Source organism: Protopterus annectens, chromosome 7.part0, assembly GCF_019279795.1.
Source record: "Protopterus annectens isolate FY-2018-M chromosome 7.part0, PAN1.0, whole genome shotgun sequence".
In the NCBI taxonomy this organism is placed as follows: Eukaryota; Metazoa; Chordata; order Ceratodontiformes; family Protopteridae; genus Protopterus; species Protopterus annectens.
The window spans coordinates 1194448761-1194475225 of record NC_056739.1 but is presented as its reverse complement, the minus strand read 5'-3'; the positions used below and the strand labels follow the sequence as shown (position 1 = coordinate 1194475225).

The window sequence follows — 26465 nt, the reverse complement described above, 5'->3', positions numbered from 1 at the left end:
TTGGGAGGGCAGCTGTCTGTCTGAGGGTCCACTCCCCAGTCATCTGAGTTCTTACCCCTGAGGAGATTGAAGACCCTCCATAGATGCTATGAATGCAGGATCAGGACTTCCCTTTGCCCTTGAACCAGCTGGACTTGATGGTCCTTAATAGTTCTAGAATTCTTTCCTCTCTATAAAAAGGTCTGCTTGGGTTTAATATTGGTGAGTGACTCCCTTGTTTAACCCTGCTGAGAGGGATAGCCTTTACAGCTTGACAGGAGATGGCTCATCCATTTGTCACCCCCCTGATGTTCGTGTTTCACTGTTGCAGTTATCACTGTAGGGTTCTTCCTGCCGGCAGGCAGCCCTCGGTCGGCCAGAATCCCAAAGCCTGGGTCCGGCGTCAGCTGTGCAGTCATCCTCCCTGACGTCAGAATGCCAGGGGTACAAAGCTCCCAGCCGACGCCATGTTCTCCAGTCTTTCTTGCCGTGCGGTGGAAGCAGTTCGCAAGTGCCGGTCGGCTGACTCCTGATATTTTTGGTGCTTCATTACGAAGACTTTCTTCTTCTCAAAGCTAAGTACCCCATTGGGGAAACTCTTTTCTTGCTCCAGTCCGATGTCAGAAAAAGTTAATTGTATTTCATGTGGGGAAGCAAATACCTCCTAAGGATTTCCACTCTTACTGTATTCCTTGTCTAGGCCCTGACCACGACGTAGCTAGTTGTCGGTTTTGTGCTAGATTTAATCAACGTACTATTAAGCGGAGATACGATTTTGCTTTTCATTACTTTGGCAGGTGATTTAATTACATGTCGGACACGCTTCCGACTACCGGAGTTCACAAAAGGCGCAATGATAAGGACAGGCCTCAGAGGTCCAAATCAGATGACTGTTTACAAGCAGAGCCAGCTGCAGGTTCAGCCGTCGTCAGTGAGGCGCTTTCGCAGCCCCTGTCGTCTGCCATTATAGAACCACTTGCCGAAACGGACTCCCACGAGGAGCCAACTAGGCCTTTTGAGTACTCCAGGTGCAGGACCTTCGGATAATGCTCCCTCGGATGGGTCTGGAGCCGCTGTGCAGGTACTGGCTTCCGAGGGGGTTTTCAGGCCTACGCAGCTTCAGATAAAGGCAAAGACAAAGGCAAAGACTCCTTCTAAAACAAAGACTCAAGCCCAGGCCTCCTCTGATCCGGGATCTAAATCTCAAAAACAAATGCTTAAAATGGAGGAGGACTTACTATGATTAGGGGTTCACATCCCCCTCCAGACAAAAGGCCAAGACAAGAATTGGACTATGAATCCTCTGATCAGGCATCTATCTCTTCAGTGTCTTCCTCTTAACAGGATTATACTTTCCCTTCTTATGAGGATTCTGATGCTGAGGAATCCATTCCTTCAGCTTCTCCCTCTGAGGATTTTTCTTTTGGGGAAACTTTACATGACATGAGGGAACATTTTCACTGGGTAGGACAGGAGTACTCTGAATCTAAGAGAAGGCTTAGGAATTTCCTTCTTCCCCAACACAGACCCCTGGCTATTCCTCCTATTTTGGATATTGTGGATGATGTCTTTTCTGAGGCTAATTTAACTCCTGACTCCTTTCCTCCAGCCCCTGCAAAGCCTGATAGATATTACAGAGTCCCTGACTCCCACCAGTTTCTTTATAAAAATCCTACTGCTGATCTAGAAACCATTTCTCAAGGTCCTAAGGGTGTTAAGGCCGCCACTGCTAAGAACCCTATTCCATTGGATAAGGATTCCAGAGCTTTGGAGAGATGGGGCAAAAAAGTGTACACTTTTGCTACTTTATCCCTTAGGGCTTTAAATTGTCAATTTCATATGGTAAAATATCAGCAATTTCTTCTGTCTGTTATGAAACAAAGCTAGGTACCATTTCTGCATGTGCAGATAATAAGGATTTACACGATTTGATGCATGCTACTGAGCAGGTGGGGAAACATACCTTACACTGTGCTTTTGATACTTTGGAGGCCTCTTGCAGGGCGGCTGCCACTGGCACGGTCATTAGAAGGCATGCTTGGTTAAAGGAACAAAATTTGCCTGATCAAGTGAAAGCAAAGTTACTGGATGCTCCTGTTCAACATAATGTTTTGTTTGGGCCTAAGGCTGAAGAGGTGATAAAGAAAATGGAGGATAAGGCAAAATCCATGCAAACGGTTAAGGATTTCTTACAAGTTCAGCCCCCAAGATTTAGCAGAAATTGGCCAATTAAAAATTGCTCCTTTCCCAGCTCGGACAGGCCTCAGAGGGGTAGATATAGGCGCCCTAGAGGGAGGGCCCAAGCACAGACCTCTTATAAGCCTAGACAGTGGAGTGCTTCCACCCCCAGGGGTGGAGAGGACAGACCTCAATCTTATAGGAAACGGGCTCAGTGACTCCCCCTGCATGGCTCAAGGAACCTCTCTCCTGGAAGCCCCTTTAGGAGGAAAACTCTCTTTTTCACCGAAATTGGACTTGCATAACCCAAGACAAGTGGGTTCTGGATGTAGTTTCAAGAGGTTACAAATTCCACTTTCATACCTTGCCAAGACGAAACAGATGGCCAGACCTACCAAAAAACCAATGGGCAGAGGCATTAAACCAGGTGGGATCCCTCATGGCTATGAGGGCCGTAGAACTGGTTCCACAATCAAGGCTTTTACTCGAGACTCTTTCTAGTTCCCAGAAAACAAATTTCTTGGAGACCCATCCTGGATCTATCAGTCTTAAATACTTTCCTGGAGATACCGAAGTTCAAGATGCTTACTCTGCAGCAGCTCCTGCCAGTGTTGAGCAGAAATGCATGGATGGTGACATTGGATTTAAAGGAGGCTTACCTACACATTCCTATCAGACGAGTGCAGAAGATACCTCAGGTTCAAGGCAGGCTCGAAACATTACCAATTCTCTGCGCTTCCATTTGGCTTGTCTACTGCTCCCAGGGTCTTCACCAAGTGCCTGGCACCAGTAGTAGCTTACTGCAGACTCAAGGGGAATTCAAATTTACCTTTATCTGGACAACTGCCTTATTCAAGCAGACAGCAAGGATGTCTTACTCCAGCACCTGGAATTTGTTCAAAATCTACTCAAGTACCTGGGATTCACTGTGAACGTAAAAAAGCCAAATTTGACACCCACACAACAGATGACTTTCCTGGGTGCACTTTTAAACACAACAACCCAGATGGCATTCCTGACATCCGAAAAACAACTTCAGCTGGCTTCAACTTTCAAAACCCTGGCGTTAATGTCTCAGCTAACTGCAAGGAAATTCATGCAGGCTTTGGGTTACATGGCCTCCTGCATCCTTCTCGTACCATATGCAAGACTGCATATGAGGAAGATACAATGGTACCTAAAAAGCATATGGTCCCAGCATTGTCAGTCTAGACACTCAGATTGCTGTCTTGCCTTGCCTGCAAAAGGAATTCCATTGGTGGGCCATGGCATGTCTTCAAAACAAAAGGAAAGCCTTCAGTCTACCTCCAGCCTACCAAGTGTTAACCATGGATGCCTCAGATTACGCATGGGGAGCCCACTTGCAGGGGAAAGGCCTGCAAGGTTTTTGGACAGAGGATCAGAAGCATCTACATATCAATTTAAGAGACGTTAGCTGTGCAGAATGCCCTCTTGGCTTTCAGGGATCTTCTACAGCCAGAGCAACTACTGATACGGACAGACAACACCACAGTTATGTGGTACATAAACAAGCAAAGGGGGTTCACACTTCTACCCCCTTTGCAGACTATCCATGACTCTATGGGAACACAGCACTAGCTTGCAAAGTGGACCTACAAGCTCAGTTCCTGCCAGGGAATCAAAATACTGTGGCAGACAGCCTGAGCAGGAACCTGTCAGACCCACATGAGTGGATGCTAGACACCCAAATATTCAAGATGATTACAGAAGCCTGGGGCTGCCCGGACATAGATCTATTTGCATCTCCCCACAACTACCAGTTAGACTTTTTGCACAAGGACATATCACAAACTAGCATGGAAAGTGGATGCTCTTTCATTCAGTTGGAGGAACCTCTCGGGGTATGCCTTTCCTCCTCTACCTCTTCTTCCACGGGTGTTATTAAAGATAAAACAGGACAAACCCAAGATGATTTTACTGGCCCCAAATTGGCCTCGACATCTTTGGTACTCAACACTGATGAATCTATCCCAGGAGCCTCCTTGGATTCTACCTCAGATTCCAAATCTTTTGTCCCAACACCAGGGCCAGGTTCTGCACTCTCATATCAAAACTCTCAGCCTGGCAGCCTGGCGTATACAGGGTCTATGATTAATCCTACCCTTTCCAAACAGGTCATGGATGTTATCTTAGAAGCCAGACTGCCTAGCACTAGAAAATCTTATGAAGGTAAATGGAAGAGATTTTGCACCTGGATGCATGCTCAGGACTCGGATCCTCTCATTCCAAATATTCCATTGATTTTACATTTCCTGACAGACATGTTACAATAAGGGTTTATCCTTTTCCTCCATAAAAATACATGCCTCAGCTATCTCTACACATTACAATACAGATCCTCCAATTTTTTCACATCCACTTCTAAAACAGTATCTCAGAGGAGCAAAGAATTTAAGGCCCCCTAGGACACACCACCCATTCCTGCCTGGGACCTCAACTATGTTCTGGATAAGCTTACTCTGCCTCCTTTTGAGCCTGCTGCCACATCTGATATAAAGTATTTATCATGGAAGACCACTGTCCTACTGGCTTTGACTTCAGCCAGGAGAGTCTCGGAGTTACAAGCACTCATGGCTGTGGAACCTTACATTATTTTTCATCAAGACAGGGTTTCTTTAAGGACTAACCCTACTTTCATGCCTAAAGTAGTTTCTAAAGTGGCTTTAAACCAAACTATTCACCTGCCAACTTTTTTCCCCAATCCACAAAATAAGGGGGAGAGGATCTTGCATTCTTTGGACGTGCACAGGCAGCTTCGTTTTTACCTGGACAGAACCAAGGATATCAGAAAAACAGCACAACTGTTTGTTTCTTATGCAGCAAATTCCCAAGGCAAGGCTATTTCAAAACCGACCATTTCTAAATGGATTGCTCATGGAATCAGATTTTTGTTACTCTCATCATGGAAAGCAAATCCCAGGGAAAATTAGGACTCGCTCTAAGAGCTGCTGCTACTTCAGCTGCCATTCTCAGGGGAGTACCTACCAAAGATATTTTGGAAGCTGCAACTTGGAGTTCAGTGCATACTTTCTCTAAGCACTATAATCTACCTCTTTATTCCAATTCCAGGGCAGGCTTTGCCTCTGCAGTCTTGCAAGGCCTTCTAGCCGCCCCTTTATCTCAACTTTGGGATTCAACCCTACAGTGATGACTGGAACAGTGAAACATGATGAACATAGTACAGTTGTGTACACTTACCATAAATGTAGATGTGTCTTCACTGTTGCAGTCTGGGTTACCCACCCCCCTCTTATTCTTTTATTAGTGTGGTTCCCTGCTTCACCCTTCTTCTGAGGTGTATTTTGCTACAGGGTATGGGGTTTGTTGTACCTTACTTTTAGCCTTTACTTGTGGGCACCTGACATCTGGGGCAAGAAAAACTGGAGAACATGGCGTCGGCTGGGAGCTTTGTACCCCTGGCGTTCTGACATCAGGGAGGATGACTGCACAGCCGACGCCGGACCCAGACTTTGGGATTCTGGCCGACCAAGGGCTGCCTGCCGGCAGGAAGAACCCTACAGTGATGACTGCAACAGTGAAGACACTCTAACATCTACATTTATGGTAAGTGTACACAACTGTACTTCTGCAGTTTTCTCCTTTCCTCTCCTCTGTGGGTCCTGTGCAGTAGAGCAGATGAGTTGTAGACCATGGCTGAGTTACTGTGCAGGTAGTGGAAACTGCTGAGCATAGTAAAATCCTTCATACTTCCCCAAGACTGGTGACAACTTGGTCTCTAATTGTTTGTGAGCACCCCCTCCCCATGGGATGGGGGTGATTTAATTCAGCCTCCGTCTTCCTCAGAAGTCACTGGAGAAAGACTGTCAGGATGTTACCCCCCAAAAAAACTTCATGGAGGTAGTCCTATGTCTCTGGGTAATAGCAATGTGAGTAGCCTTTGAGGTTTCTCATTCCCTAGAACCTTTCCAGTTAAGCCACATACTAGTAGTGGAGAAGATATATATCTTCTGTCCTCATTAAAGTCAGAAACAAGTTCTGTTCTCCCAGATAATATAGCAAGAAGCTTAATTTGTGCAATCAAAATAGCTTGGTATGTCCCCCTTACATATTTCCTTAATAGAGCTTCAGAAACACTTATCACAACTGGAAATGACCCCAGTGGTTTCTAACAATCCAAAGGCCTAATTCATAATTCTATGCAGACTTCCTCAAAGCCCTTGTCCCTATTCTCTGTATAATACTGGCTACTGAGATGTGACTTCTGCCTTGCATATAGTGCAGAAACAAACCTTATCCTGTCAGACTTGTTACACATTCACAAGTCAAGTGGTTGCATAAGCAACTGCTCAAGGCATCTCAATCTCTTTTGCAACAGAACATGAAGGAGTGATGGGTTTGAATGCAGATAATTCTGCTTCTATGGAACAGACATCCACATAAGAAACAGTACTTCTCTTACTCTAAACATAATTTGGATGAATGGATGGGTGACCACAGATTCACCCCACTTTAGCACCCTTTTCCCCTATTGATGGGGGCAATGTGTACATTTCTCCAAATATCCTTATTCTGCCCCTCTGAGTTATTTTACATGCACAACATACAGGCTAAGGACTACTATGGGAATGTAAGGTGAGGCTAGGCTTCCTAAGATCCTCGCAGATCAGTAGCCTAGTAAGTACTTATGAATCTATGAGCTATGTTGCAAATGTCTGGAAGCAGGCTACTCTGGTACCAATCCATAGGAGTGGCCCTTCTACAGACTCCAGTAATTACAGACTGAGCAGCCTAATGGAAAGAAACATAATGTAACTATTGCTGATGAGCATCCTTCTCTGTTACTATAGTATAATTTTGTCAAAGGTAGATGTTATATGCCCAACCTTATACTCTTGGTGTACACCCACCATCCTAAATGTTTTTATTTTTTTTTATATTAAATTATCACATATGGCATACGCAGTGATACATTTATATAAATGAAAAAAATATATACTGACATAATTTTAGTTGCAAACATTATACATCACTTATCTATCCAGTCATTGTCAGTCAAACCTTATATAGCAAATTTAAATCCTATCTTCTTTTAAACCTCATTCCTTCTCTGCGTGTATTGTTCCCACAGTTCCCATTTTTTTCCTATGTAATTTGCTCATACCCTTTTTAAAGATCCCAATTCCAGTTGTTTTATTTCTGTTACTATATACACTACTAGAAGTAAAGTTGGTTTAGATTTTGATTTCCATTTTCTAGTAATTGCTTTTTGGAAGCCACCATAATTAGACTCGGCAAGGCCTTACAATGTCTAGGCAAGTCCGATTCTGTATTATACCTCAAAAAAAAATAATTTCCTTAGGTACACCAATTTGCTCAACTAATCTCTGACAGAGCAGTCTGCGGCAGTCTTTAAAGTCTGCCAACTCATTACATTCCCAGAAAAAATGTTCTCAATTACCTCTTTCTTCCCCATCACACCTCCAACATTTGCTATCTACCTGAGGAAAAATAATTTGGTATTTTTATACCCAAAGTAGACTCCAATGTAAGCACTTCCAAGCAAAGATCTGTTTTCTAGACTTTTTTTGCATATTTGGGAGACATACATGTATCCCCCATTGTTTATTTGTGAATTGCTTATCCAGACTCTCTCTTCCCAATCCTTTTCCAACTTCCTCTAATTGATTCTTAGTTATCATGCATCATTTTGTATGCTCTGATTCCTGTAACAGCAGCTTCTGTTCTAGATTCTGCTAAAAACTCTACTATTGCTGGTCTTTCGCTTAGGATCCCGTTTCTTTCTCTTTGCCTATACAGTGATAACAATTCTTGATGGGGAAGGCAATCTCTATCCTGCAGTCCAAATAAATTCTTGGTCTCTTCCCATTCTGTTACCATTCTCTATGCAATTGTTTTGCCCCCAGTGCCTTGGTTCTTTTGCCAGTTTTCGCCAATAAATTCCAGCCCCTTTTGCCTGTTTATATCCCTAATTATAGTCATCCCCATCAGCAGAATCTCCTTTCTCCGTTCCCTTGTTGGCTTAGTTCTCAGAACACTTTCTGCTACTTTATGAATATAATATGTATGAGTATTGTTATTCTTCTTAAGGATCTGCATCCAGAAACCCCATCTCTCCCTGTTTCTTGAGCTTCCACGTTTTATCATCATCCTTTTCCACTTTGAATTATAGGTTTCTGCTTATGATATATGTAGGAGCCTTCATGGTGTAGCTCTGAAATACCCCTTCAAATCGCGTAATCTTAAACCACCTTGTTCAGTTGGAAGAATCCGCTTATCCCACTTGACTGTTGCTGTAGTCCCCTCCCAGATAAAATCCTTCAGCTCTTCATTAATTGCTATCCACAACAACTTCTCTGGTTGATAAAAATATGCCTAACCTGTGTATAAAACTAAAGGGACTATAATCATTTTGTGCTTGTAGCTTGCCATCAATATCCACATGACAGAGCTTCCAATTTTTCAGTTTTTGTATTGACTTTTGTTTAGTCTCTTCCCACATAACCCTAGCTGCCGCACCAGAATCCTTTTTAATCCATACTCCTAAGTACTTCATTTTATCATGTCCCCATAAATATGGATATTGCTGAACCAATTTGTGTGTGTACATAATTTGCAGCTATGCTTTTGTCTTAGTTTCATTAATTTTGTATCCCCAAAAGATTTGAAGCTGCCTCAAAATGTTCCACAACACTGGAATGTCCTTTTGTGTTTTTTATCGGGTATAAAATATCATCCGCAAATAAAGCCAGTTCTTCTTGACTACCATACCAATTATGTCCTGGAATTTCTGAGACTCTTCTTTGCCAGTGGTTCTAAATGTAGTGCAAATAACAAAGGGGAAAGAGGACACTCCTGCTTGCCTCTTCTGCTCAAGCAGAAATTATCAGAGAGGAACCTACCCACTTTCTTTTTGCCTTCAATCCCTCATATATCCTCCTAATCAACCTTATAGTTTTATCAGGGAATGCAAATGCATCCATTGCCTTGCTCATAAACTCACAGCTTACTCTGAATGCTTCTCTGCATCCAGACCCACCAACAACAGTGGTATTTTCTTACATTCAGCTTCCCTCTGGATCGTCAGTGTTCCGAAATGTTTGCCTCCTCTCCACAAAACCACATTGATACCCATCTGTTAATTTTGGCATTACCATTGCCATTGTTTTATCCATTATAGACTTAAACATTTTGTAATCATGGTTTAGGATTGAAGTGGCTATGTATGAAGCTCAGTCTGATCAGTCTTTAACCTCTTTAGGTATTACAGCCAGCACCACTTTCTTCCAGGATGTTGGCGCTTCTCCTTAAAATACTGTTAAACAAAACCTTCCAGATGTTTCTGTTTTTTCCCTCCTAGCTTTCAAACTTCCACAGGAATACTTCTCTATTCCTGGGGACTTTCCTGTGAATTGGTTATTCATCACCCTTTTTATCTCACCGCCTCTTATTCTAACAGTTAGTAATTGAGCCTCATCTACCTCTAACTTTGGTATGTTTAATTTTTCCATAAATATTTCCATTTGTACCTTTTTTTGATCTCCATATTTCTCTGCTTTATTCAGATTTTCATAAAATTTCCAAAACATTTTTAGCACCTCTACAGGATCGATAGTTATCTTCCTTGTTATAGGCTTTCCATGTATGGTAACAACCCTTTATTTCTGTTGCCTGAATCATTGCACTAAAAGTTTTTGTGCTCTAGTGTTATCAAAAAAAAAGCAGTTCTTTAACAGCAATTTTTCTAAACTCATACATATTATTGAGGTAATCCCTTATTTTCTGCTTAGCATTCTGCAGTTGCTCCTCCTTGTGTTCTGGGAGATTCTCCCATTCTGCAGTACTTTTAAATTTTTCAGTCCCTCTAAATAATTCTTGTAACTTCTTAACTCTCTTTTCTCTCTCTCTTATTTTTAAACTCTACTTTAATTTTATCCCACTCAGTAGGTTTATTTTCTGAAGAAATTTCTATCTTCTCTAATAAATTCCATTACACATTCCTTAAATTCCTCTCAATGAAGATGTATCTGTCTGTGCAGCTTATCTCAACCTGGCTAAAGTATTTAACACCGTACCCCATGACGGAATTTTACTAACTTCAGGAATCTGATGGTAAATGAATGCATAACTTGAATTCATAATTTGCTACTTAGTCCTGCACAAATTAGGAGGACTTCTGTCCTCACATCACCAGTGGAGTCCCTCAATGCTTTGCCCTGGAGATTATGCCTCTTGGCATCTATTTCTTGGATATCAGAATTTTCCATTGTGTGTGACTCGCCAGTTGTCGTATAGCAGCAAACATGGAGGCAGTGTCCTTAACCCCACTGACTTTACCTCCCCTTCTTGTAGCACTTAACATTACACATGAGTAATGCAGTAGAAATGATCTTGCCTTCAACATAAGAAAAACATTCTGACACGTGGCTGACCTCTCCACCAGCATTACTCTTTATTTATGGGCAGCAGCTAAAAGTTGACAAAATGTAAAAAGACCTTTGAAGCGTTGTCGATGAATTTTAATTTGATACCCATATAGCGGCTACCATCTGCAAAGCATGTGGAGATGCTCACCTTATCATATGTGGGTGACAGCTGTGCCAGAGAAAATTGTCCCTGTTTTTACGAATTTTATCAGATTAGTTGTAGAATATTGCACTCTGTGCTGCAACCTACTCGCACACCATCCAGTACGTCTGGATGAGATGCAAAGAAAGCTCTTCAAAGTATAGTGAAATACTACAGCAAGTCTCTCTTTTCTGTGTCTTTGATTATTGATATTTGACTACCAGGAAAGTCTGACAAGGTAGAAGACCATTTCAGTTGAGGCCCAGGGAGAAAAGCTCAGAGGTGAAGTCTTGTCAACTTCTTAGAGGAAACTTGGGTCTGGCATATGGATTATTAAAAGACTACCTATTATGTGAAGCCCTTTGCTTAAAATCCTCCCAGTGACTTGAACACAATGACACTAGGCCTTGGTAAAAATATCAACCATACCATGAAATGTGATTGTTGTACCTCAAAGACTTCAATGCCTACAAAAAAAACTTTCCATCTCAAACTTAGGTCTTCAATTCATACTTTCATGAAGGAATTGGATGTCTGTGTGAGCAACTTACAAGTTTCAACAATAGATTCAGACTACCAAGCTCCTCAGTGGCCAACAAGCCTTGAGTTTGTTCACCAAACCTATGAACCTAGTCATATAACCTATCCACAAGGGTCCTCTTCATAGAGCAGCTGAAATAAGAATGCATTATTTTTGGGATGTGGTAAGCAAGACGTATAAATGGCTTATTCCAGTATGTTGTAGTTTCAACTTATTGATTTTTCATTAGTGAGATTAAATAAGTAGAGAGAGAGTTACCTTGGCAAACATTAAATTCAAAATGTAACAGAGGTATGTTAAAGGCGCTCACAGTTCAGTGGATTCTGCTAAAAGATTTTCTTTTTTTAGGTCAGACAGTTCCTTTAATTTCATGGCATTCTTCTTCACATTTATGGCTCAACTCGTGATACTTGTTATCCAAGCTGTTGGAATTCCTGGATGGGGTGTCTGGTAAGACATTTAGAATGGTATAACATTAAATTATATTCATGTACCTCTGAAATTCTAGTTGAAACCTGTTGTTAAGTAGTCCTGGCAGTCCTATTGTTAATTTACATGAAATAAAACTCTCTCCCTCTGAAATATAGTTACTAAGTTTGAATGTTGGATGGTTATCCAAAGTATGTCATGCTTCAGGCCACAGCACTGAAATTTTAGGCCATCACCTTAACTGCAGTAACCCAGACAGTGCAGGCATTGATTGTGGTGGCACTGATGCCACAGGCCCAATAGATTACTGATAAAAACCTGTGATATTTACATATTTCAAAAAGCTATGCCTCCTCCCATACTGGGAAGGGTATACCCCCACACTGATCCTTCTGGATCCGTCTGCTGAAAGATCAGGAGCAGGTGTGATTTTCTTATTTTCAAATCCATAGTGCCTCAGAAAATATACGTTCTGCTGCTTCAGTAGTTAAGTAGAACTGACTTCATAACATTCATAGCTGACAGGTGAAACTTGCTTAAGCACTGAGTTTAACATTAAAAGTTATCAGGTAATCGTAATGCACATACCATTTTATTTGAAAAAGTGGTAGAGATGCATCCAGGAAACAATTCCCACACTTGGTGTTTGTACAGCAGCAGATAAAAGGACACAGTGCAGCAGTGTTAAAGAAAAAGGTGCAGAAAGCTGGTGATGTACCAAAAGCCATCTGCTCCTCCTTGGAGAATGCATACTGTAGCCCTAGGTCCTCAGTCACTAACAAAATATCATCTTCCTTATAGTTTTATGTCACTTTATTTTATGCTGTAACCATATAACTTCTATTTCTTGCATAGACTATTTGAGACTAATGTTAAGAAACTGGAATTTAGGTGCCCGTTTACATAATAGTTGATGTGCAAATTACTTTAGTGTTACAGAATTACATTAATAAGAGTGGATAATATTTGAGACAACAGTTATATTCTTGTTAACTGTTATACTTGGGTGGAAAAAATGAAGTAACAATGTTATAAAAAATACCCGTACTATAAAATAAGTCTTGTCATGAAAAAGTATAGATCAACACTTAAAATTCAAACTACTGAAAACCTCAAAACTTAATTTAAGCGTCTTGTGGTATAAATGTTTGTGTTATTTATCAACATCAATTTTTTTAAATCCTTGAATTCAATATGTGGCTAATTATGATCAGCAACAAGATTGTAATCATTTATGTACCTGTATTAGATGTATTCCTGTGGAAGCTTAAGTTCAATTCAGTTTGTCCAAAGTGCAGTGAAGAAGCAAAGATTGTATACCACATGTGGCAAAACTGTCAAGTTTGAACGTTGGGGGTGGGGGTGTACAGCTCAACTCCACCTTCAAAAAGTTGATGTTCCATACCCCCCCGGCATTAACTATTCTGGGATCAAGTGTACATAAGGTGTCTGTATAACGCTAGTATCATATTTTACTTATGACAATGACCAAAATAATTACTGTGCTCTGCTAGGTAGTTTCTAAAGTGTACTTTCATACATATAACTTAATCTTGAAGACTGTATAATTAAGTTTGGAATTTTTAAAGGAGCATTTCATAAGGTGAAGAAACTTAGGATCTTATAAAGGGAATGTATGTGGTCCCCATATAATGTACTGTTACAGGTAAAGTAATGCAGTATTGTTTCTGGGCCTTTATTCTGCATATATAATGTATAGAAAATATGCTAGGTATAGGGCATGGATTAATGTCCTAAGTCTGAAAACACCAAACTTAAAAGTAATTTTATTTTTGTACTTAACATTTGTTTACCGGGAAAGGCAAACTTGGAACAAAGCCAATTTTCAGTGGAGGCCTGGGGAGAAATGCTCCAGACACGTCTTTAAAACATAAGAGGAAACCTGAGCACCCAGAAGAAACCCACACAAATGCAGGGAGGACATGCAGACTCCACACACAAGGCACTCCAGCTGAGAATCGAACCGGAGAACCTCTTGCTGTGAGGCGACAATGCTACTGCTGCACCACTGCGCCATCCAGTAGTAACATTTTAAAAAATAGTTTTCAAATGAAACTGTGTGTGATGCAGTGTATATTTTAGAATGATAGAGTTGAATACAGTGTTACAACAATTAAAATAACAAAGGAAGCATTTTTGCTGGGGGGCTTTGTCCCATAAATCTCCTTGCATTTGTATTCTAACAGCATGACCCTACTGCTGTGCTGCAACTCGACAAACAGTGATACTTAAACACAGTTCACTTGAAGACCATAAAATCAAACAAAACACTACAACAAAATCACAAGCAAGGATTTTTTTTTACAGAAGAACTATGACTTGGATCTCTCCCCATGTAGGGGGACTTGCCTCCTGTTTCTCGTCCCTCTCTAACATAGATGACCAACAGGCAGGGTAGTTCGTTTAGATGCTTTATTATATAGAAACACATCAGGATGGATAGCAGCATCATAAAATATAAACGGACTGATTTAACAGACAAGTCCTTACAGACATACATGCTTACATATCAACAAAATGGCAGTCAGGCTCGCACATGCTCCATATTTATACTCTTGTGCAAGCCCTCAGATAGTTTCTTAAAGATACATACACACACATTGATCTACATCCTTCCTCTTAAAAAGATTGTCCTTAGTTGAAAATAACATTGGAGTTAGACATGCATTACTGTAGACAGAAATAAACAGTGTTCGTGTCCAAGTTGCAATGTAGCTATAACATGGTCTGGAGATGCGACCGGATCTTGTAGCATAGCAATCTGGACTGGGTTTAGCAACGGGGACAGTCTTTGGAAAACAATTCCTGTCGGGAACTAAGGGATTCATCTTCAGAACAGGGATATTTACTGAAACATCTCCAGGAACTGGAACACTGGACAACTCGCTCTGAGAGGGTCTTTCCACCAGCATGAAATGTTTCCAATTCTGCTTAAACTGTACTCCTTGTGATTCCACAATGTACGATCTCTGCTCTGGGGAAATAGTCTTCACAACTCCAATCCGATCATCACCTTTGGATGTTCTTCATGTTTCACTGTTGCAGTCATTACATTTGGGTAATCTGGCAGGTTGCCCTCAGTCGGCCTGATTAAGTCTTGGGTCCTGCGTCGGTTGCTGTCCCTTCTTCCATGACGTCAGGTCGTCAGGGGTATAAAGCATGCAGCCGATGCCATTACATCAGTCTTTCTTGCTGCGTGGTGCCCGAAGCAGAAGCAGTTCACAAGTGCTGGTTGGCCGACTCCTGAAATTTTCATATTCAATTTTCAGAACAGTAGTCTTCAACTAAAAGCTAAGTACCCCTTGGGGAAAGTTTTTCTTGCTCCTTACCGATGTCAGTAAAAGTTAATAATTGCATTACTTGTGGGAAGCAAATACCTCTTAAGGATTTTCATTTGTACTGTATTCCTTGCCTAGGCCCTGACCACAATGTGCCTTGCTGACAGTTTTGTGCTAAATTTAATCAATGCACGATTAAACGTCTGTATATTTTTGCTTCTAAATATTTTGGCTCAAGATTTAATTATTCAGAAATGTGGTCTGTTAGCAATCAGACTACCGGAATACCTCAAAAATGCAAAGAAAAAGACAGACAGACTGTCGGTCCAAAACCGACGACACTTCTCCTAAGCCAGTCGCCGGTACTCAGTGAGGCGTTTTTGCAGCCCCTGATACCCGCTACTTCTGATTCGCAGGCCTCTACTGAGACCCATTCAGAGTCCAGTATGCCGCGAGATGCTTCAATTGTGGAACCCGCGGATGTCTCTACCTTAGATGGCTTCTGAGGGTGTTTTTAGGCCTACAGATTTGTATATTAGACCGACACCATCTTCAAAACTAAGGCCAAAATCTAAATCTCTGTCTAAAAAACAGATGCCTGGGCCACATGTGCAGGCAAAACAAATGATCAAAATGGCTGAAGATTTAATTACTCTGATCAGGGGTAGCCAACCCCCCCCCCCCCTTCTAAGAGGCCTAGGCAAGACATTGACTATGAATCTTCTGAGCAGGATTCTATTTCTTCTGACTTCTAATGAACAGGATTTGTCTATTCCTATTTATGAGGACTCTGATGTAGAAGATTCCATTCCTTCTGCTTCTCCCCCTAAGGATTTTTCTTTTGGGGAAACTTTACATACTTTAAGGGAACATTTCCACTGGGAAAGTCAGGATTTCTCTGAATCTAAAAAGAGACTTAGGGATTTTTTTCTTCTTCTTCATGCTCAGCATAGGCCTTTGGCCATACCTCCTGTTCTAGACATTGTTGATGATGTTTTTTCAGAATCTAGTACGACTCCTGATTCTATGCCTCCGGCTCCTTGTAAGCCAGATAGATACTACAGAGTTCCTGACTCTCACAAATTCCTTTTCAAAAATCCTATTGCTGACCCTGAAACCATTTCTCAGGGTCCCAAGGGCATTAAGGCCTCTACTTTGAAAAATCCTACCCCTTCTGATAGAGATTCCAGGACACTGGATAGATGGGGTAAGAAGGTTTACACGTCTGCAACCTTGGCAATCAGGGCTTTAAATTGTCAATTTCATATGCTCAAATATCAACAGCATATCATGGGACTACTTAAACAGAAAATGGTGTTAATTTCTGACTGTGTGGAAAATAAAGATTTGCAGGATTTATTACATTCAGCTGAACAAGTTGGAAAACATACCTTGCAATGTGGTTTTGATTCCTTGGAGGCCTCTTGCATGGCTGCTGTAACTGGATCTGTGCTAAGAAGGCATGCTTGGCTCAAAGAGCAAACTCTGCCTGACCATGTTAAAGCAAAATGGTTGGATGCTCCTTTACAACAGGACCATCTCTTTGTTAATAAGGCTGAAGAAGTGTTAAAAAGGATGGAAGATAAAGCTAAATTTATGCAAACTGTGAAAGATTTCTTACAAGTGCAACCTCCAAGATTTAGTAGGCACTGGCCTACTAAAAACTGGTCCTTTTCAGTCCCCTCGAGAGTCGCTCAAGTCAAATCAAGACAGTCCAAAGGCTCCAGGTTTCAGTCACAAGACACTTTTAGGACAAAACAATGGGGTGCCTCTACCTCCAAATCTGGAAGCAGCAAGGCACCTCCCTATGGTAAACTGTCTCAATGGCTTCCCTTTACAATCACCAAGCACTTACCTTTTAGCTGCCCCTTTGGGGGGAAAACTGGCACTTCATGCACGAAACTGGCAACTTATTACCCAGGACAAATGGGTTTTAAATATAGTATCCCACGGATACAGATTTAATTTCCACACGTTGCCAATCCCAAATGGATGGCCAGATCTGCCCCCAAATCAGTGGGCAGAGGCCGAGAAACAAGTTCTGTCCCTCATGAGCATGGGGGCCATTTAACCTGTACCAGAAGAGGAAAAGGGACAACGTTTCTATTCAAGACTTTTCTTGGTACCCAGAAAAGACAAATCATGGTGTCCAATTCTGGATTTATCCACTCTAAACACATTTCTGGACTTTCCAAAATTCAAGATGCTGACTCTTCAACAGCTACTACCTATGCTAGGCAAAGATGCCTGGTTGGTAACTCTAGACTTAAAAGAGGCTTACCTGCATATCCCAATCAGGGAATCTTGCAGAAGATACCTCCGCTTCAAAGCAGGCTACTTGCATTACCAGTTCTCTGCACTGCCCTTTGGCTTATCTACTGCCCCCAGGGTCTTCACAAAGTGCCTGGCACCAGTAATTGCATTTTGCAGGCAAAGAAATATTCAAATATATCCATACCTGGATGATTGTCTCATTCAGGTAGAAAACCAGGACATTCTTCTAAAGCATCTGGCGTTTGTAAAAAGGGTTCTAACTTGTCTAGGGTACACCATAAACGAAAAGAAATCACAACTGGTACCCTCTCAAAAAATTACATTCCTGGATGCAAGCTTGAATACAACTGCCCAGATGACTTACCTTACGCTAGAAAAGCAAATTCTATTGGTGACTTACTTCAAACAGGTGGCCACATAAACCCTGCTATCTGCAAGACAAATTCTGCAAGCCTTGGGGTTCATGGCCTCCTGCATTCTTCTAATGCCATATGGAAGACTGCATATGAAGAAACTTCAGTGGTACTTAAAAAGTTTATGGAGTCAGCATAGTCACAGCCTGGAAACAATGATTCCTATTATACCTTGCATGCAACTAGAGTTCCTATGGTGGGCAGAGGCCTGCCACCAAAACAAGGGACTGCCATTCACTCCACTCCCTGCCGCCCAAACCCTGACTGCAGACGCATCAGACTATGCTTGGGGGGCTCATCTGGCAGGGAAGTGCATTTAGGGCAAATGGAGCCCAAATCAAATGCACCTACATATCAGTCAGAAAGAGATGCTAGCTGTACAGAATGCACCGACAGTCTTCATGGGCTACCTTCATCCAGGACAACAACTGATAGACAACAACACAGTTATGTGGTACATAAACAAGCAGGGGGGTACACACTCCTACCCCCTTTGCAGACTAGCCATGGCATTGTGGAACGCGGCCTTGACCTATCAAATACAACTACAAGCTCAATTCCTGCCAGGAAAGCTAAATACTCTGACAGACAAACTAAGCAGAAATCTTATGGACCCGCACAAATGGAAACTGGAACCACAAGTTTTCAACATGTTGACACGCAAATGGGGGGAGCCCAGACATGGATCTTTTTGCCTCACCCCAGAACTATCAGTTGGACAAATTCTGCACAAGAGTTCATCACAAAAAAGCTTGGAAAGTGGATGCTCTATCATTCAGCTGGAAAAACCTATCCATTTATGCTTCCCCCCCCCTCTGCTCTCCAAAGTTCTACTAAAAGTCAAACTGGACAAACCAAAAATGATTCTGATTGCTCCAGTCTGGCCTCACCAACACTGGTACCCACTCCTGCGCAATGTCACACCTTCCTCCGTGGCACCTGCCTCAGACACCTTGCCTACTGTCTCAGCAGAACTACCAAATTCTGCACACTCTGCTCCAAACTTTGAATCTTGCAGCATGGCTAATCAACTAATTTCACCCTTGGCATCCCTCAGCAAACCTGTGATGGATGTCATTTTGGAGGCTAGAAGGCCTAGTACTAGAAAACCTTATGCTGACAAATGGAAAAGATTCTGTGCCTGGAACCAATCACAAGGATTAAGCACAGCAGTGCCCAATATTCCTCAGATTTTGCAATACTTAACTGAGATGCTTCACAAGGGCCTATCCTTTTCTTCCATAAAAATCCATGCCTCTGCCATTTCAGCTCATTACAATATAGAACCTCCCCTCTTCTCTCATCCTCTGCTAAAGCAGTATCTCAGAGGGGCCAAAAATTAAGACCTCCCAGGAGAGCACCAACTCCTGCATGGGACCTCAATTTTGTTTTGGAAAAACTCACTGTCCCTCCTTTTGAGCCAGCTGCTACTGCAGACCTAAAATTTCTCTCCTGGAAAACAGCTTTCCTTTTAGCAGTCACTTCAGCTATAAGGATTTCAGAATTACAGGTGCTTATGGCAGTGGAGCCTTTCATTATTTTTCATCTGGACAGGGTGGCTGTCAGGACCAATCCATCTTTCATGCCTAAAGTGGTATCCAGTGTGGCTCTTAATCAGACCATTCATCTGCCAACTTTCTTTCCCAATCCACAGAACAAGGGTGAGCGGATTCAGGACAAAATCTAAGAAAATCTGAACTATTGGTGGCATTTGCTGCAGGGATAGAGGGAAAGGCTATTCAAAGCAGACGGTTTCCAAATGGATAAGCCATTGTATTAGTTTCTGCTATATGAACCATGGTAAACCTATCCCCAAGGGGATCAGATCTCATTCCACCAGGGCTGCATCTACTTCTGCAGCCTTTCTCAGAGGGGTTCCTACCAGTGACATTCTAGAAGCTGCTACCTGGAGCTCAGTTCATATGTTCACCAAACATTACCATTTACCTCTCTTCTCCATATCCAGAGCTGGCTTTACCACTGCTGTCCTGCAGGGCCTTATAGCTGCTCCTAATGCTGTATAACTCCATCCTCCCAACCATAGCTTTGGGATTCTACCCAAGTGTAATGACTGCAACAGTGAAAGAAAACTAGCAAAGGAATCAAGGTACTGGGAGCAAATAAAGTACAGTTGTGTACACTTACCATAAATGTAGATGTTCGAGTGTATTCACTGTTGCAGTCCTGGTTACACACCCTCCAACCCCCTGTTTTTTCTCTTTCTATACTTGTTACTTTCCTTTACTTAAAAGCCTTTTTGGTGTATTTGCTTTAGTTTGGAGATGTATGTATTTTTGTGTTTTTAATTACTTAAATATTTGGCTCCCCATTTGGGGGGCACCTGACATCTGGGGCAAGAAAAACTGATGTAATGGTGTCGGCTGCATGTTTTATACCCCTGACAACCTGATGTTATGGAAGAAGGGACAGCAACTGACGCAGGACCCAAAACTTTGTTAATCAGGCCGACTGAGGGCAACCTGCCAGCAGATTACCCAAATGTAATGACTGCAACAGTGAATACACTTGAACAATTACATTTATGGTAAGTATACACAACTGTACTATATTTGCATCCTTACCACTTCTCATAGTGGCTTGAGTGGTTTGCTGGTCTTATCATAGTAGGACTTCTGGGTTAAACACTTCTTCAACAGATTGGTTTTCACTGACCTGTTCTTAACACACGGAACCAACAACTGACTACTGATTGGTAACGTGGTTCTGGTTTGTCTCAACAGAAGTTTCTGGGCAGGGGAACCAAGATGTTTATCACAAGGAATATTTCTGACATTCAGGAAAATATCACTATTGTCTCAGTTTGACTTCTTGAGTAACTGTTTTGCACTTTGAACTGTACATTCTGCCATTTCATTTGACTGCAGATACTCTGGGCTACTCATGACATGAGCAAAGTCCCACTCTTCGGCAAGTCTTTTAAATTGTTGACTAGTAAACTGTGTACCATTGTCAGAAATAACTTTGTGCGGGCTACCATGGACTGCAGCATGACACTTCATCTTGGTAATGACAGTATCGGATGCTAGATTAGGAAGGAGGTCAATCTCAAAGCAATTTGAATAGGAGTCTACTAACACCAAGTAACGACCATTCCACTCGAAAATATCCGTGGCTACTGTTGATCAAGGTGGCTACTGTTGATCAAGGTAGTTCAGGAGTCTGGTTTAGCTGAAGTACTTTGTTGATGTGGCTTAGTATTATTACACACAGAACAAGATAATAGCACTCTTTCAATATTTAGTGTCATAGAAGGCCAAAGTACTAGACCTCTTGCCCTTCTTTTGGTAGAGTCTGCTCCTGGGTGACCACAGTACAAGATAGTAATGTACTCATGTTGCAAGGACTTTGGAACAATTACTTTCGGACATTTCATAATGATACCATTGTCAGATAAAATCTCATGCCTCTATTAAAAATAAGGTTGCACTTCTTGAGGTAAACTAGACTGCTTTGACTGACATCCTTGTTGAATAAAGTGGTTGTCTCTAAAACTGGATCTGTAGCTGTGTGATCTCTCAGCTCAAGACATGTGGAAGAAAGATTTCTCACTTCCACAAATTCAAAAATCAAGGTTCTCATTCACATGCTGCTCAGTGGTGTTTCTGGGCAATCTGGACAATGTATCAGCAAGATAAAGAAGTTTGCCTTTCTTGTAGACAAGAGTGAAGTTATACTTTTGCAATGTCAGCATCATACATTGCAGTCTGGCTGGGGCTGTATGCATAGGCTTTCTCAAAATCATGACTATAGAGGGTGGTGGTCTGTTTAGATATGGATAGGTCCACCATACACATAATCATTGTATTTTGAACATGCAGACACAATTGCCAAAAGCTTTCTCGATCTGAGCATACTGCATTTCAGCTTTGGTAAGAGTTCTCGATGCATAGGCAGTGGGTTAATCCTCTTGTAGAATAACTGCACCTAAACCAAATCTCGAAACATCACATGAAAGAGTAACTGGTTTGTGAACATCATAGTATCTGAGAGTTGGTGGATTGGCAATTCTCTGGTTTAGGACATCAAATGCTCTTTGATGTTCTAACAAAGACCAGGATACATCTTTATATGTCAGTTCTCTGAGTGGTGCTGATATTTGACTCAAGTCTGGAATTAACCTGCCTAGGTAGTTAACCATGCTAAGAAAATGTTGCAGGGCTTGAACATTGTCTGGCGCTGGCATCTTGAGAATGGCTGGTTTGCTAAGAAGGGTCTGGTCTTAGACCTGAATTGGTAAATAAATGACCAACATAAGTAACTTCTTGTAGCCTGAATTTGCATTTCTGCAGATTGAATTTAAGATTCACTTGATGTGCTCTTTCCAGAACTTTTCTGAGGTTTCAGTCATGCTCAGCTTCACCTTAACTCTTACTAGTATGTGTACTATAATAGCACAAGGATGCCTAGAAATAATTTGCCCAATTGCATGTTTTGCAGAATTTATCTTGAATGGCATTCTTTAAAACCTGTACCTGCCAAATGGAATACTGAAAGTAGTTAGCAATGAGGATTTCTTGTCGAGCTGAATTTGCCAAAATGAACTCTGCATCCAAGACAGAAAAAACAGTGGCATTTGACATAAGAGCAGCGACTTCTTCTGCTGTACGCATTGGATGAGGTCTTGTCCTTTGTTCAAATCTTGTGGATCAGTACATGTTCTGATATCATCTGAGCTTTTCTTATGACCTACCACCATGGAAGATACCCATTCAGTTGGCTCTTTCACTGGGCAAATTGCACCTTGCTGCACCATTTTATCCATCTCTGTTTGTTTTGCCTCTGTTCTGCGTAGCTATTGGAACTTTCCAGGCTGGCCTGACAACTGGGCTGCCATCTCGGTCTAACTTCATGGAGTACACAACTGGAAGCTTCCCTAGTTTATCTTCGAACAGATCAGCATAGATAGAAAAAATATACTGGATGAAATTCGAATAGTGGCCTTTTAGGCTAATTTGATGGACTTCCTTATTAAACGAAAGCAGTCCCATTTTCAAACTGTCTCTGAGCCCTAATAATGACTGCACATGCCTTTTGACCACATAAAATAAGTCGTAGCTTCTCCCAGCAGAGCAACATGAAAGTACTACTAAGCCTTTGGTTTGAATCTCTTTACCACCATAAGCAACAAGCTTCACTCACTTTGCAAAGTAAAACTTCTCACCAGCAGATACTCTAGCAAATATTTCTGCAGACATAACATTGCCCTTTGAACCTGTGTCAAATTTGAGTTCTACGGGTTTCCATTTATCTGAACAGTACAAAATACTTCATTCTTTGCCCATAAATCTACTGCCTTGACTGTTTCATGAAGCACTGACACTCCAACATAAAAAGTAGGGTTGCAGCTTTCTAGCCGAGCAACTCGTTTCTTTGAATGTTCCCTTTTAATGAAAGAATGTGTGCCCTTTGATTTACAAAACCTTTTAAAATGATTCTGCTTATTGCATTTGTGGCATTGCTGACCAAAAGCTAAACATTTTCCATTTTAGATTCTTGATTTCCACCACAGTTATGACAGTTGGCTATGAAACTAGGCTGGGGCCTGACTCACTCTTATGCTTCACTGCGAATGTGCAAACTCTGGCACTTGCTGGAAAGCTCTGGGATTTACCAGTGGGTGCGGCAAGGGCTACAGTTACCCATGTTCTTGGGCCTGTTTCTTTTAACCACGTGCTGCATACTATCAACATGTGCTCTAGAAGTTACTGGAAGAATGTTTTTCTCATTTGTTAGTATATTTGTATACTTTTCTGTGACCTTGTATATCTGACAAATCTCAGTGGCCTTATTCAAAGTTAAATCACTGTCAAAAAGCAAAATCTTTCTCACAGCATCATCTTTAATACCACAAACAAGTATTTTATCAACTCATCCCTTAAATCACCAAATCTGCACGTTTTAGCTTTAGTTCTTAAACTAGTTATATATGCTGCAAAAGTTTCACCAGGCTTTTGATGATCTGTGTAAAATAAGTGCCTTTCCATTGTAACATTCATTCGGGGGTTACACATTTCTCTAAATATACGTTTTAAGCACTCTGGGTCCTCCCTTGACTCAGCTGGTATAACTATGACTGCTTTTTCCCCTCTCCTGCAAAGACAGCAGGTGCATGCACAAATGAACACTCCCTTTCTGTGGCTTCTGAGCCAGCTCAACTAAGCAGGATAAATGCCTTTGTATGGTCATCTTTATCAGAAAATGCAGCCTGTTTGAAAATATCGTACTCTTGCTTTTAAACACTGTCCAGATGTTCTTCATCTCACATTGCTGCAGTCCTTACACTTGTCAAAGCATTTGACTGACATCAGGGCGTCAGGGTACAAATCATATCCTCAGTCTTTTTGCCGCATGGTCGATGCAGAAGCAGCATTGGTTTCAGACCGAGTTCAAAGTTGGCTTTTCTTGCCTCAGTGATTTACCGGATGTCAGAAAAAGTCCTTACACTTAGGTATTGATTGTAAAGAGTTGCAAGATTTAGTGCATGTTTCTGAACAAGTGGGTAAGCATTCTTTGCAATGTGGTTTTGATGCTGTACAGGCCTAGCCTAGGTGGCTGCCACTGGGTCAGTTCTTGGATCAGAATTTGTCTGATCATGTTAAAACGAGGATTTTAGATGCTCCTTTACAATCTGATGTGTTGTTTGGTCCTCCTGTTGAGACAGTTTTAAAGAAAATGGAGGACAAGGCTAAGTCTATGCAGACTGTTAAAGATTTTTGCAGGTCAGCCCTCCAAAGTTTAGTAGAAATTGGCCACTAAGGGGTGGTCCTTCTTATGATTCCCAGTCTAGGGGTAGATCTAGGCGTGGTAGGGGGCAGAGCTCAGGGCTCTTTCAGGCCTAGAACAGGGAGTTCTCCTGCACAGTCTTGAGGTGAGGGCAGGGGTCAGTCCTTTTAAAACAAGACCAATGACCTACCTTTTCAGCTGCCAGAGCCTGGCAGCACCTTTGGGAGGAAGGTTGGCACTTTTCAAGAAAAATTGGAGTTAATTACCCAAGACAGATGGGTATTGGATATCATACACCACGGTTACAGGTTTTATTTCCATACCTTGCCTCCTTCAAAGGCATGCCAGACATTCCTCCTCAACAAAGAATAGAGGCTCACAAGCAAATTTCTCTGTTACTCAAAATAGGGCATATACAGGGTACCTTTGCCAGAAGTGGGCCTTTTTATTTTTTATTCTCATGTGTAGTAAGAAGGGGAAGGGGGGGAACGGAGACCAATTTTGGATTTATCTATCCTCAACACTTATCTGGACATTCCCAAGTTCAAAATGTTGACGTTGCAGCAGCTTTTACCTCTGCTGGGCAAAGATCATTGGATGGTAACTTTGGATCTCAAGGAGGCTTACCTTCATGTTCCTATCAGACTAAGTTGCAGGAAGTATCGGACTTCTCACTATCAGTTCTCTGCATTGCCCTTTGGCTTATCTACCCAGCCAGGTATTAGTTCTGGCTCCAGTGATAGCTTTCTTCAGGCTAAAAGGAATACAGATCTATCCTTATTTGGACGACTGCCTGATTCTGGCTCAAGGAAGGGAAGAGCTTCTTCATCATTTGGAATATGTGATAGCAGTGCTAAGATGCCTAGGGTATTCTCAGAAGAAATAAAGTCCAGTCTAGTACCCTCTCAGGACATGTGCTTTCTGGGTGTGAGACTGAATACAGCATCCCAGATGGCCGGACAAACAAAAGAGTCTATCCCTTTACTTCCATCAACTATCTCATCAGTCCGTGCTGACTGCAAGGACAGTCCTTCAAGCATTAGGGTTCATGGCATCTTGTATTCTGGTGCTTCCCAATGCCAAACTGCATATGAGGAAGCTACAATGGTATCTCAAAAATGTATGGACACAGCACTGCCAGGATTTGGACACTGTCATTCAAATAATACCTTGCATCCAAAAGGAATTTTTATGGTGGGCTCAGGAATGTCACCTAAACAAGGGACTCTCTGAACGACAGATGCCTCAGACAAAGCTTGGGGAGCTCATCTAAATGGAAAGTGGATACAAAACAAGTGGCCTGTCAGACTACAACACCTACATATCAACCTGAAGGAGATGTTAGCAGTCCAGTTTGCATTAATAGCTTTCAAGGATTTACTTCTTCCAGGGCAGGTGTTGATTCTAACAGACAACACAACTGTCATGTGGTACATCAACAAGCATTCTTATCCTCTATGCAGGCAAGCAATGATTTTGTGGGAGACTGCTCTCAGTTTACAGCTCAATCTTCAGGCAAGGTTTCTGCCAGGAGCACAGAACTCCTTAGCAGATGTGTTGAGATTATGGATCCCCACGGTGGAAATTGGATCCTCATGTATTTCAGAAATTGACAGTGTCATGGGGAACTCAGACATAGATCTGTTTAACTTCTCCACTAAACCATCAGCTGCCAAAGTTTTGCACAAAAAGGTTTCATCCCACAGCTTGGAAAGTGGATGCTCTTTCTTTCAATTGGAGCAATCTTCATGTGTATGCCTTTCCTCCTCTGCCTCTCCTCCTAAAGGTACTTCTAAAGGTCAGACAGGACAAGCCAAGGATGATTTTAATAGCTCCAGATTGGCCTCGACAGCACTGGTACCCATTATTTGAAAAGTCTGGCGGAAGCCTCCATGGCCTTTGCCTTCGATTCCACACCTGTTGTCACAGGAGGACGGCCATTTGCTGAATGTCAAACTTCAATCTCTTCACCTAACAGCCTGGCATATTCTGTTTTAAACCATAGAGGGTCTCAACTTCCACAACAAGTTTTGAATGTTA

The 26465-nt window shown here is 41.8% G+C and overlaps 1 protein-coding gene across 1 annotated transcript in view; it reads left to right on the top strand.

Annotated features, from left to right (window-relative positions):
- SCAMP5 (secretory carrier membrane protein 5) overlaps window positions 1–26465 on the top strand; it is a 565341-nt gene that overhangs the window by 480312 nt on the left and 58564 nt on the right. The window contains exon 5 of the mRNA XM_044077806.1: window positions 11615–11716. Coding sequence (XP_043933741.1) covers window positions 11615–11716 — 102 coding nt within the window. The remainder of the gene's footprint in view (window positions 1–11614; window positions 11717–26465) is intronic.